The 14,515-nt window shown below is 40.3% G+C and overlaps 1 protein-coding gene across 5 annotated transcripts in view; it reads right to left on the reverse strand.

Annotated features, from left to right (window-relative positions):
- Positions 1-14,515, reverse strand: part of USP16 (ubiquitin specific peptidase 16) — a 118,288-nt gene that overhangs the window by 57,070 nt on the left and 46,703 nt on the right. For all 5 annotated transcript variants that reach the window (XM_033940643.1, XM_033940640.1, XM_033940642.1 and 2 more), the window contains 3 exons: positions 9,523-9,656; positions 7,260-7,347; positions 527-608 (listed from right to left, as the gene is read on the reverse strand). In XM_033940643.1, the coding sequence (XP_033796534.1) occupies positions 527-608; positions 7,260-7,347; positions 9,523-9,656 (304 nt within the window). The remainder of the gene's footprint in view (positions 1-526; positions 609-7,259; positions 7,348-9,522; positions 9,657-14,515) is intronic.

A 14,515-nucleotide genomic window follows, 5' to 3' on the forward strand; every position in this document is an offset into this window, starting at 1 on the left:
GATTTCTATGTCATCTAAAATAATTTGCGTTGACTAGTGCAGCGTTAAGTGTGATTCTCTGAGTGATGCACTGCCAAGAATCGTGCTTAGTGCTGCCTAAGGACCATTATGTATTGCTAAACATCTCAACATTTAGGTATACCCTAATTATGCCAAGGTTTTCTTGGCCTATCTGCCTGTGTCTAAGTTGTGCACACCATGCACTTAGCTCAAAAACAGGCTCATAACTCAAAAAACATACCCACGATACACTCTTAACCAAATCTACTTAATTATACACTTTGCAAAAGATGCATACCACTTCGTGACTTGCACAACCAAGTTGTGAGCCTTTCAATTAATGCCAATTAACATCAGCAGGTATTGCCAATTATTGGCACCAATTAAGCCTGTTTAAGTTATGCACATACATCAGCTAAGAACTTGGTGGTAAGTATGCTTACTGAATTTAGACTTAAGTAAACTGTCTGAAAACTGTCAGTTTAGAAGCGAGACAGCTGTGTTTAGTACTTTGCAGTGTGCTTACCTTTTACTTTCTTTTTTAGCTCCTCCTCTTCTATTTTTTCAGTGGAATCCTCCATTGTTTTAATTATTCCAGTGCTTATTCTCTTAAAAACAGAAAAAGTTTTCATTCAGAATTCTTTCAATAAAGATCACAAACCAGGCTTTATTCTGGGTTGTGAATAGTTGTAGAGAAAAATTGTTCCTCTCTTCATGCTGAAACCTGTTTACTAAAGCACAGTAAGATTTTGCATTTATACCAAAATTAATGTGCATAAGTGCTAAATATGCTGCAGTTTAAACTCTACGTATACTACTGCAGTGTTTCTCAACATGAGGTATGTGTACCCTTAGAGAAAGCTCGTGGGTCAGCCACATGCAGCATGTAATAGCCGCTGCCCATGCACCCCTGCAACAAGTGCCGCTAAAGGCAGAAGGAGCAGCTCAGTTGGACGGCCCTGTAGGAAGCGAGTGTGGCCCTGGAGCGAGCAAGTAAGGGAGAGAGGGGACATGATCTGGGACAAAGGAAGAAAGGAAGGGGAGGAGGGGGGAGAGGAGCACATTGGGACTAAAGAATGACACGGGGACAAATTTGCCCCCAATCCCCACAGGCACTTAATTTCCCAGTCCCATCCCTGCAAGTTTTGGCGCTGTCCCTAATCTTTCCATATTCCTGTAAGTTCTGCCTTAACCGCACAAGCCTCAAACACTTATGATTTTAAAGTGTTTGAGGCTTGTGCAGATAAGGACAGAGCTTGTAGGAATGAGGCATGGACAGGAAAAGAACTTCCAGGGACAAAAGAGGGAAATGAGTTCCCGCAGGGATGGGGAAAAATTTGTCTCTGTGTCATTATCTAGTTGGGACATGGGAGGGGCACGAACATGACAGAAGGAAGAGAGGGAATAGAAAGGGAGAATTGTTGGGCATGAGTATGTGAGTGAGAGGGAAAGAGATGGTGCATATGGGGAAAGGAAGAAAGAGGAAAATTAGGGGGGGAACAGAGAGAGGCATGGGGAAGAGAAGGATGAAAGGGAGAAATGTTTGATATAATGATCGAGAGAGAACCGAGAGATAAATGGAAGGGGATACAAGGAGGAGGAATTTTGGACATAGTGATGGAGGGAGAAGTGTGGCATAGTGCTGGAGTAGGGTGAAAACTACTACACATGATCTGGGAGGGAATGAGAGAAAGACAGATGGATAGTGAGAGAGAGGGAAGCATGCTGCCAATAGGGGTGGAGAAGAGAAGAAGAAAAGTTGGGGACAGAGAGATGTTGGTTGGGGAAGAGAATGACATCCGGAGGAAAGGAAACGTGCCGGAGGCAGAAAAAAGAAGAAATATTGGATGCACAGTCAAAAGGAAGTGCAACCAAGGCTCAAGAAATCACCAGACAACAAAGGTAGGAAAGATGATTTTATTTTCAATTTAGTGATTGAAATGTGTCAGTTTTGAGAATTTATATCTGCTGTCTATATTTTGCACTATATTTGTCTATTTTTCTATAGTTGTTTCTGAGGTGGCACTGCAAATTTTAAAGTCATCTGCCTTGACTTCTTTGGAAAAAACCCCAAATACACTTCTCCCTCCATATTCGCGGTTTCAGCAATCGCGGTTCAATTATTTGCAGTTTTTAGCTTTCTGGCTCCTCCCCCCAATTTACAGAGAAAAAAAAAATCATATTTCCAAGTGTTTACAGAGAAAAATCGCTGATTCCCAGCACTTTCTTCATTTTGTTTTGCCTCTCCTTCAGGAAAAGGCCAGGTCTCCCACCATGTTATTTGCGGTTTTACCATTTTCATGATGGTTTAATAGAAAACAGCAAATATATGAAAAATTATTCACGTTTTTTCTGTATTCGCGAGTCTGTTAATCCCCTATCACAGTAAATACAGAGGGAGAAGTGTATAAATTATAATTAATATTTTCTCTGCATACAGTGTGCTTTGTGCTTTTTTAAATTTTTTAAAATTTTGTGGTTACCATTATGTATTAATAAGATTATATTGGGTGTATATGAAAAATGAATGGCAGAAATTGCATTACAATTAATAGTTATTATGGGGGTGGCGTCAGGGGTGGAGCTTGGGCAGGGTGCTAGGTTGGTATTTGTTAGACTTAGGGCATACTTGGCTTGAAGAAGTTGAGAAACACTGTACAACTGCGACTACTGATAGTGCATCACAGCTACCATTTTGAACCAGAGTGAAAATGGAGCAGCAGTATGATGGGACCGCTCTTAAAATAACTCACCAGATATCCCCTCATAACTGCAAAGGAGAGTCCCAATTCTGATGGTGGCTATCAGGATTCTTTTTCCTCTTTCAGTGGTGCATTAATGCATGCCGATTGCATTAAGTGTACCTACACTATTAGCAGCCTTGACTGACTATACAGGTAAACACAGTTTCTGCCTATAATCCATCCCTCAATGTGTTAAGACAGTAGTTTCCAAACCTGATCCTGGAGGCACCCAAGTTATTCAGAATATCTGCAATGAACATTCATACTATATTCCAATAGAAGCTATTATTGGTAAATACAAATATATTTTTTATAATTTTTAAACACTAATTTATCAATATCCCCATATGAAACAATAATTTATATACATAAACATAAAAGATCACAACATCAAGAGTCTTTTGTCATACATCATTTACATAACTGACATTCCTGATTGTTTCATATATCAGTTTTATGTAAATGAACTCGTACGACAAGACTCTTGATGTTGTGATATTTTATGTTTACGTATGTAAAGAATTGTTTGATGTGGAGATATTTATTGATAAATGAGTAATATTTAAAAATTAAGAAAAATAAAATATAGATTGTTTGGTTTACCAATGAATATTCATGAAAGATTTGCATGCAGTGTGGATAGTGCATGCAAATATCTCCTGAATACTCAATGCAGATATCCTGAAAACCTGACTGGCTGGGGTGCCTCCAGGACCAGGTTTGGGAACGCACAGAATTTTTTTTTTACTCCACACTGGCCGCTTTTAGTACATGGCAGCATGGTCTAACCTTTGGTCTTCATTCTCATTGAGGGGCACAACAGGTCAGAAAGCCAGGACATCCGTAATGAATGTGTATATGAAAGATTTGTTTGCTTACTAACCCTACTGTACACCAATTGGTTCACATATGCTTAATTTCAAGCTAATTTCTTAGTATACTTAATTAAACATGCTGCAGTATCAACGTTGGCCATTTCTGTTCCCATTTCTCTGTTCGCCAGCCAGTTTTTGATCCATCGGTGGATCACCCCTTGTACCCCGTGGTTCCATATCTTCTTAAGCAGCCTTTCGTGTGGTACCTTGTCGAAGGCTATTTACCTTGACTTCCAAAAAGCCTTCGACAACTGATAAAGGGAATGGAAAATCTCCCATATACCGACAGGTTGAAGCGGTTGGGACTTTTCTCACTGGAAAAGAGGAGACTTAGAGGAGACATGATAGAAACCTTCAAGATCCTGAAGGGCATAGAAAAAGTAGACAGGGACAGATTTTTCAAATTAAGGACCACCACATGTACAAGGGGGCACTCGGAGAAATTGAAAGGGGACAGGTTTAGAACAAACGCTAGGAAGTTCTTTTTCACTCAGAGGGTGGTGGATACATGGAACGTGCTTCCAGAGGCTGTTGTAGACAAGAAAACATTAAATGGTTTCAAAGAAAGTTTGGATAGATTCCTAGAAGAAAAAGGGATTGAAGGGTATAGATAGGTATAGACCACTACTCAGGCGATGGGCCTGATGGGCCGCCGCGGGAGCGGACCGCTGGGCAGGATGGACCTATGGTCTGCCTCAGCGGAGGCAACTTCTTATGTTCTTATGTTCTCTCTTTGGCTAGATTAATGGCCCATGATTGAAGGGTTCCAATGGTGCTTGGCTGAAGACCATCTGGATACAGATGAGAAGGAATATTAAAAAAGCAAAGGAATATTAAAAAAGAAAAAAAGAATTCTTCCAAGGTAGCTATGAACGAAGGTCCATAGCTCCAGAGGTCAATCTGGTTCTGATTGGACTACAAGCCCAACAGAGTATGAAAAAGTTGCAAGGCAAAACTAGTTTACTAATGCTCCATAAGAAACAAAATTAAGTGCCTCTACAGACAGACATGACCATTTATTTTCAAGACACTGTCTCTATTCAGCAGGCACAAGTTATGTTATGTTAATCAGATTTTCTATTCCACCTTTACCTATTCAGTTCAAGGTCAGATTACGGAGGTTGGTTGGGTCAGTTGAGAGAAATGAGCATTTTCGACACCACCTTCTTTTTGCTTTTAATCAAGGTTCTAAGGCCGCAGAAGCTGCTCGCAACATTTGTGCTGTGTATATAGTGGGTGCTATAGCTGAAAGAATCGCTTGTGATTGGTATGCCAAGTTCAAAAATGGAGTCGGTAGACAAATGTTCCGACTCAGACTCCTCAGTTTTTTGTACTTCTGACTCCGACTCCGACTCCATGTACCCAAAATTTCCTCCGACTCCTCGACTCCACAGCCCTGGTCACAAGATTGTAGTATAAATGATAGTTGGTTCTAGGATTTTGCTAATTGAAATTGGATGAATAAGGAAATTTGCCTGATAGATAAAATTTCCAGTATGAAACAATATAGTAAGTGGAAAAGATTTCTGGTAGCACATCTGTTGGAGGCGCCCTGGAGTAGGATGGCCAACTCTTAGGTATTTGGAGGCTTTGCCTGTCAAGATCTTAAAGGAAGTGATGCCCATTTTAAACTTGATCCTTGCAGTTATGAGCAGCCAATGTAGTTTCATATAATAGGGCTGTAGATGTTCTGATTTCCATAGATCATATGTGAGTCTTACTGCAGCATTTTGAACTAGTTGTAGATGTGATAGCAACAGTTTAGAGCAAAGAACTAGTGAAACATTGCAGTAGTCTAGATGAGATAAGATTAGAGATTGCACTAAGATTTGGAAAGCCTCTGTTTTGAAGTATTTCTGCTGGATCTTAGCTTTCTCATCACAAGATTGTTTTATTATTGATTGTACGTGGCTCTTCATGGGCTAGGTGGTTATTAATTTCTACTCCTAAGTTTCAAAATTGTAGTTCTAATGGAAAGTCTGTCTCGTCAACTGTAATTTTTGGAGTACAGCGTAGGTCAGTTGAGGATCCTAGCCAAAGGAGTTTCGCTTTGTTCTTAATTTGAGGCAGTGGATAGAGATCCAGTTTTCTATGAGGTGGACACATTTTTTTGACAGTGGTGAGGGTGTTGGCTAATTCAGTCATTACAGGTAGAATGATCATTATATTGTTTGCATAGGTGAAATGTTTTATTCGTGCATGATCTAGGTTGGCTTCCAAGGATTGTATTAGAAGATTGAACTGATGGTGAAAGTGGGGATGCTTGGGGGACCCTGCAGGCAGGGTGCCAGCTGTCAGAAAAGTTCACCATCCTTACATACAACATAGTGCTGAATGGTTAGGATTCTTAGAACCAGGAGAGAACTAAGCCACAAAATCCAAAAGTCACTGAAGATCTCAGACATTTGATCAAAAAGTCTAGTAGATCAAATGTGTTGCTCAGATTGAATTGGATTACAATTGCACCGTGACTCTTGCTTAGTAGTTCTTTGTCGTATGTTACTAGTGCTATGACCACTAACTTGGTGCTGTGATTTTTCTTGAATTCCGATTGTGAAGAGTGGAGAATACTGAAGTGTTGTAAGTACAATTCAAGTTGTTCTGTGACATATCCTTTCATTATTTTGATAAATAGGGGAATGGAAGCTACTGGCTGATAATTGTAAACTGATCTGAACTGACTCCCCAGTCATTAGTAGCGGTACAGAAGCTTTCAATAAACAAACAGAATTGGTCACATTAGAAGGGCTGAGTTTTGAGTTCTTGGAAATGAACATTAAGACAATTCCTCTTCCTGATTTGGGGAAAAAGCCAGTTTTTAGGCGATAGTTGAGCACTGGGTTATTTTTTCTATGGTTATTGGGGTGGCTGCTTTGATTAGGTAAGGTGGGCAGGTGTTGAGGTTGCAGTATGATTTGGAGTATTTTAGAAGAAACCATTTTATGTCTTTTGAATTTAATCTCTTCAAAATCATTTCAAGACCTGTCTGCTGGTATTTCCATAGATGATTTTGTTGTGGTAAGTCTAACTGGACTGGCGGGGGGGTGAGGGGAGGGGGTGGTAGCTGATCGTGTGTGAATTGAATCTTTGATTTAAAATAGTTAGCTAGTTCTGTGGCTGTTGGAATAGAGGGGTTGTCGCCATTTGTGATCTTGTTCTTGTTGGTTAGGTTATCTAATCCTGAGAACAGTTTGTTGATTTTAAGAGAAAGCTGGGGATGAAGAGAGCTGTGGGATTTTTTGACAGCAGGGGGAGAGAGAGAGAGGTATAATTTGGCAGTAGAGGAAGAATGAGAATGTTGGCGTGTCCACCCTAAAGAGAGGAGAGAAAGCTAGTGGCTCAATTTGTGAGGTGGTGGCTGAAATCAAGTGGGGGAGCAGGTGTGCAAGCTAAGCTCAGAAGGAGCCAAGCCACGATGATGAAAATTCTGCTCAAATAAATTACAAGAGAGAGAGAGAATTTCACAATTTTGTACACAGAATTGTGAAATTTTAAGATCCTCAAGAATCTGAAACAAAAATAGAACAGTCTAAATCATACAGTATGAGAAAATCTGAAAAGGAGGAGGTTTCTTCACCAAGAGCATAGCACGAAGTATACACACCAACATTAAAAAAGAACAGATTCAAAATAAGTGTACCTGGATTTCTTCAGCTCTCATTCCATCCAGTAAGTAACGAAGCAATTCCTGACTGTCTTGTTGCTGGTATCCTTTAAATCGCACTGCTCTGAAGGACATTAAAAAAAAAAAAAAAAAAAGAATTTGCTACAAAGCAATATTTCCTAGCCTTTATTTCTCAGCATTTCCAAGTTTACATGATTATTGCAGCATATCAAAATAAAAATTTCACAATTAGGCATTACCAACTTGATATGTGATCCCCACTATATAAGCCTGTCATAATTGCTCACCCATATATACTTTTTACACATCTCTCTTACTGTTGTGATTTTTACACACCCTGCCAGTCCCCAGTTTGTGTTCCACCTATGCACTAAGAACATAAGAATGGTGACGATTCAAAACCGTGTGAGACAATCACGCGTGGACAATGCCGGGTAGACAATTGCATGCAGGGCATCAGCACGCTGGATTGAAACACCGTTTTAAAGCGCTCTGAGGGTGTGTGGGGGGAAACCCCCCCCCCACTTTACTTAGAACTGTTGGCGCTCCCATTGGGGAGGTGGGGGTATTCTCCCCCATTACAGAGGAAATTCTACCCAACGGAAGCGCAAACAGTCCTAAGTAAAGTGGGGTGGTTTCCTCCACACACACACCCTTGGAGTGCTTTAAAACAGTGTTTCAATCCAGCGCGCTGACATCCTGCATGCAATTGTCTGCCCGGCATTGTTGTTTAGTCTATGTACCATAAGAATAGCCTTATTGGGTCAGTCAGACCAATGGTCCATCTAGACCAGTATCCCTTCTTCACAAATAGTAGCAACATTCCATACTACCTATCCAGTGTGTGCAGTGGCTTCCCCCATGTCTGTCTCAATAGCAGACTATGGACTTTTCCTCCAGGAACTTGTCCAAACCTTTTTTAAAACCAGCTACGTTATTCATTCTAACCACATCCTCTGACAATGTGTTCTAGAGCTTAACTATTCTCCAAGCGAAAAATTATTTCCTCCTATTAGTTTGTAAAAGTATATCCCTGTAACTTCATCGAGTGTCCCCCTAGTCTTTTTTTTTTTAAACTCCATCAAAAATTACAATCAACTTGTACCCATTCTACACCACTAAGAACTCTGTAGACTTAAAATCATATCTCCCCTCAGCCATCTCTTTTCCAAGCTGAAGAGCCCTAACCTCTTTAGTCTTTCCTCATACTAGAGGAGTTCCATCCCCTTTATCATCTTGGTCGCTGCTCTTTGAACCTTTTCTAGTTTTACTATTATCTTGATATAAGGCGATCTAAAATGTACCTAATGCACAAGGTGAGGTTGCAGCATGGAGTGATTCAGAGGCATAACAACATTCTTAAGCTTGTTTACCATCTCTTTTCTAATAATTCCTAGCATCTTTTTTGCTTTTTGGGCCACTGCCGCATATTGGGTTAAACGTTTCAGTGTATTGTCTACAATGATACCCAGATCTTTTTCATGGGCGCTGACCCCTAAGGTGGACCCTAGTATCTGGTAACTATGATTTGGGTTATTCTTTCCCATGTGCATCACTTGAAATTTGATGTGGACAAATGCAATCTGTCTTTTGGACACTCAGTCTTCCAATTTCCTAAGATCTGCCTGCAATTTTTCACAGTCTGCATGCATTTTAACAAGTTTGAACAGTTTAGTGTCATCTGCAAATCAGCTCACTCTTCGCTCCAATTTCCAGATCATTTATAAATAAGTTAAATAGCACCAATCCCAGTACAGATACCTGAGGCACTCTACTATTTACCCTTCTCCATTGAGAAAAATGGCCATTTAATCCTATTCTGTTTTCTGTCCAATGACCAATTCCTAATCCACAACTGAACAATGCCTCCTATCCTACGACTCTAATTTTCTTAGGAGCCTCATGAGGAACTTTTTCAAAAGCTTTCTGAAAATCTAGATATACTAATCAATCAGCTCACCTTTATCCACTTGTTTATTCACACCTTCAAAGAAGTCAAGCAAATTGGAGAGGCAAGAGCTCCCTTGGCTGAACCCATGCTGACTGTCCCATTAAATCATGTTTATCTACATGTTTCACAATTTGATGTTTTATAATAGTTTCTATTATTTTGCTAGGAACTGAAGTCAGGCTTATCAGTTTGTAATTTCCCGGATCTCTCCTGGAACCCTTTTTAGCCCACCTGCTTCTTTTCTTCTCTATGGTGGAAGAAGCAGACATCAGTAACAATCTCTGCTCTCTGCCTACCTAGCAACTTGTATGATGAATAGATACTCACTTTTGGCAAATCTGAGAGAATAGCTCTTTAGGTGTTACAGTGGCTCTTTTTGTCTCCTGCATCTCAGTAAGAAACTGGCACATGGCTGCAGTAAGTGGTCCTGGTGTTTGCTCAATAGTTACCAGCAACGGTTCCTACCAAAATAAATAAATAAGTTTTACTATATATGGATTAGGTTCTTACCTGCTAATTTTCTCTCTTTTAGACTCTCCAGACCAGTTCACTGATGGGTAATAGTTCACCATGACCAGCAGGTGGAGACTGAGACAAAACTTTTGGCTGTAATACTAATAGCTGTTCTTCCCTCTATATAACCAGTCTGCCAAATAGCCAAGCAGAACTAAGTGCCAATTATAACAGTAACAACACTCTGTACAGGAATAACAACTAACAGAGCAATTACTGTTGGAAATTACATAGAAAAAAACTTCAGTAAATGTCTCCAGAGTTTGCCAGCTACGCCAGCTGAGCCAAAACCGCTGTTCTTTTGACCTCCCCGACCCTAGAAAAATACTAGAACCCACAGGGAAAAAAAAAAAAAAGAAATCACTCTTCACGCGAATCTAAGAACAGACAGACAGACAGGGTGGGGACTGTACCGTTCTGGAGAGTCTAAAAGAAAGAAAATTAGCAGAACCTCATTTTTCCTTCTTTAGAATTTCTCCAGACTGGTACAGTTCACTGATGGGATGTACCAAAGCAGTACCTTCATAGGTGGGACCCCCGGAGGGCCACTACCAGAACATGCTCACCTAACACCGCGTCATGATGCGCCTGAACGTCGACATGGTAGTATAAAAAAAAAGAATGCAGAGAAGACCAAACTGTAGCTTTACAGATATCCACAAGAGAAGACTCAGCCCAAGATGATGCCTGACCGAGTGGAATGAGCCTTGAGAAAATCCGGAACAGGCTTCTTCTGAAGAAGATAAGTGGAAGCGATATAGTCTCCTTGATCCAGCGTGCAATAGTAGCCTTGGAAGCGCCGTCCTCCTTACGAGAATCCGCTAAGAGGACAAAAAGATCTAATCTAATATTTGTGAGTTGCACAAACTTATACACGCTGAGCAGTAGTGGCTCGTGGCCAATAGGGGGTGATGTCTATGGGACAGTAATGGAATGGACGTCAGGACATGATAGTGTAGTATTTTATGGAATTTTTCTATAAAAGAGCCTGTTTTTCGTATGATTCTGGGTAACTCTAGTTAGATACAAGCATGTGTGTTAGTTAAGGCCACACCCAATAGAAGCGTACGAAAAATTGGCGAATAAAAATCTGAATATGGATGCAGCCAAGGCCAGAAAAACTCACTACAGATTAATATTAAGGAAAATCATAATAATAATATTTTTATGTACTTTGCTATTAAGCTAGATCACGGAGGAAATCATTTTGTTCTCTGTCTTTTACTCCATTTTGTGTTCGCCTTTTTCCCTTTGTTCAGAGTTTTCCCGCTTCTAGCATCATGGTTCTAATTGATACCAGATGTGACTTAGGCTGGGTAGGAAGAGCATATTAGATTACGTATCCCAAACTGAGATATAACAGGTATTAAATAGGAATGAAATACATAGAATGAATGAAAATAATGGTCTGAATGGATGTGGGGCCCCAAGCAAGTGCTAAATGGATGGATGAAAGAATCTATATTTAAAATGAAATGGTTTATAAAAAGAACACTAAGAAAAAATCCTGAACACAACATCTGGAAATGGTTAAATTAGAATCAGAGACCTATAGCAGTCTCTAGCATAGAAAGGGGGAAAACAGCCCCTCCTTTTCCTCTAAGGCTAACCAGTTTTTTTAGGTGTAACATGAAACTGTTAGTTGTTCAAAGCAGGCTGAGAATATCTCAGCACCCTTTTAACAAATGCAGATTCTCTTAATATACCTTTGTGAAAAGGATAAAAGGAATATTGGATATGTTATAAAATGTTAATGTATATTCAGAAATGAATGTAAACAAAAATATGATTTCTGAAACTTTTAAACATGTAGAGGAATTTTCTTTGTCTAACTTTCAAGACCACCTCTGTATTTGATTGGCCTATGGCCAATGATGTCATACTGGGCCAAAGGTATATAATGGGGAGCTTCGAAGTATCGAGTTGAGCTCGTTATCAGAAGGCCAGCATTTTGGCAACTATAACGACCTCCCGCTAACGTAACTATTCTTTATTCTTTTGAGTTTCATGATTGAAAAATAAAAACAATAAAATTAAATATTTTGGTGAATCTTGCGTTATGTGTTCATTTTCCATATTTTTGTTATTTTTCACACCTTGAGTGAAAGCTAGCAGCTTAATTGGCAACTGCAGCTTTATGAGTGCGCTGGCGTCCAATGCCCATGCTCAACGCTCAAGGCGACAGATCAAAGAGGAAAAAGGAATAGGGGGCTCTCAGAAGCAAGGGGAGGGGCCTAGGAGGAGGGGGTGATATACAGAAGCTGAAACTGTTAGTCAAAGAGGTGAGTCTTCAAGAAGTGAGTCTTCAAGATTTTCCTGAATGCGGTATAGTTTGTCTCCTTCCCGATTGCTTCTGGGAGGTCATTCCAGATTTTTACACCCAGATAAGTTAGCATAGAGTGGAAGATTTGCTTGTAGTGGAGGTATTTTGTGGATGGCAAAGTTAAGTTAAATTCTGTTAAGAATTCTTCTTGATGTCGGCCAAGCAGTAGCGAATACTTGGATGAGGGGAGCAGCTGAGTTTCCGTACAAAATCTGGTGTAAGATGCATGAAGTTTTGAAGATTATTCAGGATGGTACTGGAAGCCAGTGTAGTTGCCTGATGAAGGTTGTGATTGAATCATATTTCTTTAATTTATAGATTAGTTTAATGGCTGTGTTCTGGATGAGTTGCAGTTTGTGGATAAGAGTGGTGTTGATGCCTAGGTAGACGGAGTTGCAATAGTCCAATTGAGGTAAGACTTATCACCTGAACGATCAGAGCAAAGTGATGTGGGTGGAGATATGGTCTTGTGAGTCGCAGTTGACGCATAGTGTAGATAGTCTTTTTCCAAAGGTTAGAGATTTGTGGTTCCATTGTGAAAGTCTCTAAGATGCAGCCGAGTATCTTGGTGGATTTTTCCATGTGAGGGTGATGCCTGATGAAGAGTGAGATTAGACATGACATTCTGCTGTGCAGTGCGGAAACCAATGGCTTTGGTGGCATTCAGTTTCAATTTGTTGATAGTTGCCCAGGTTTGGATTTTATCTATAATTGAAATTTTTTTGGCAATATTTGGTTGGTTATAGGTTATGGGAATGAGGAGGATGCTGTCGGCATAGGACAGTATGGTTTCATCTTCTATTTTGATGTGTCCCAGCCAGCTCATAAATAATTTGAATAGGAATGGGGATAATGGGGAGCCTTGTGGGATGCCAAAGAATGCCTTCCAAGAATTAGAGTATTCTTATTTTTTGACCATGTATTTGCGATTTTCTAGAAAGTCGGCGAATCATTTCAGTACAGTCCCTGTTATTCTGATTTCTGAGAGTTTGGTTAGGAGTAGTTGGTGGTCCACTGAGTCAAAGGCCACAGAGATATCAAATTGGAGTAATATTGCCTGATGACCCGAACTTAACAGCTGTTTGATTTTAGTGATTAGTGATGAGGAGCTCGGTGCTGTGTTTTTTCCAGAAGCCGTATTGGGATGTATGAAGGCAGGAGTAGTGTTGCTCTATGTAAGTGGCTAGCTGCTTGCTGATGTGGGACTCAAGGATTTTAGTGAGGATTGGAATGCCAGCAATCGGTCTGTAGTTAGATGCTATGGAGAGATCTGCTTGTGCTGTTTTCGGTATAGGAGTTAAGGTTATTTTGCCCATTTCTTTGTGTAGGTGCCCTTGGTTCAGGAAACTATTTAACAGGTTGGTGAGCCATATAATGATTTGATGCAGAGCTGCTAAAAGACGGTATGGAGGAGGACAGTTGTCTAAGGGGCTGGTTCGTAAGGCTAGTTTTAAGATTATTTTATTGGTATCAGGGATGGAAGGTTAGTGAATGAAACCCAGATCTGATCTGCTTTTATGGGTTCAGTGTATTCTGTAGAATTATGTTGTGGAGTGTTTGGAGTGGCTGTCTTTGCATCTTCTGATTGGATAGATTTGACTGTTGAGAAAGAAATCTGCTAGCTCTTGGGCTTAAATTTTGTTAGAGTGGGCTGCAGATTCTTGGTTCGGGGAGGGGGGGGGATATCAGTTGTCGTACCAGGCAAAACAGTTTTTTTGCTGTCGGTTGTTTTGCTTCCTAGTTTGCTAGTGTAGTAGTTTTCCTTGGTTTCAGATACATTATCCTTATATTTATTTATGGCTGCTCTCCATTGTGTTCTGGTGTCTTGTTTTTCCTCCATTTCCTCTCTAGACATCTGCATAGCTGTTTGTTTAGTCTTAAGGACTCTGTAAACCAGGGTGTAGTTCGGTTTGATTTTACTATGCGTGGGTGGAGGGGGGTTATGGTATCTAGGGTATTGATTATGATTTTGTTCCAGTTATCATTGAGGTGGTGTTATTCGTGGGGGGGAGAGATTTTAACACCATGTTCCAGAAGAAATAGGTCTTATTTTCCTGTGAACTAGTCTTATGTCTTTGGTATCTTTAGAGTTCAGGTCTCTGTCAGTTAGTTTTAAGCAGAATTCTAGGAGAAACAGGGAACAGGGGACCATTTGACTCTATTGACTAGATTTGGGTGGGGGGGGAGGATGCAAATAGGTCTAAGGTTTGACCTGAGGGTATGATTGTGATTTGGCAGACTTGAGTTTAGTGACTTCTTTATTTTCTGCTGATTCAAAGGGTAGGTTGATGTCACCGAGTATGATTAGTTTGTCATGTTGGCAAGTGAGATTTGTTATTACACTTCCCCCTCCATATATGTGGGGGTTAGGGGCACAGCTGGCCCGCGAATATTAAAAGACCGTGAATAATATTTGGGCCGGTTCTGCACCTAATCCCCGCTTCCCCCGGCTATTTTAAGCCCTGAAAGCATCCCTTAAGCCTT

This window comes from Geotrypetes seraphini, chromosome 4 (assembly GCF_902459505.1).
Source record: "Geotrypetes seraphini chromosome 4, aGeoSer1.1, whole genome shotgun sequence".
Taxonomy (NCBI): Eukaryota; Metazoa; Chordata; class Amphibia; order Gymnophiona; family Dermophiidae; genus Geotrypetes; species Geotrypetes seraphini.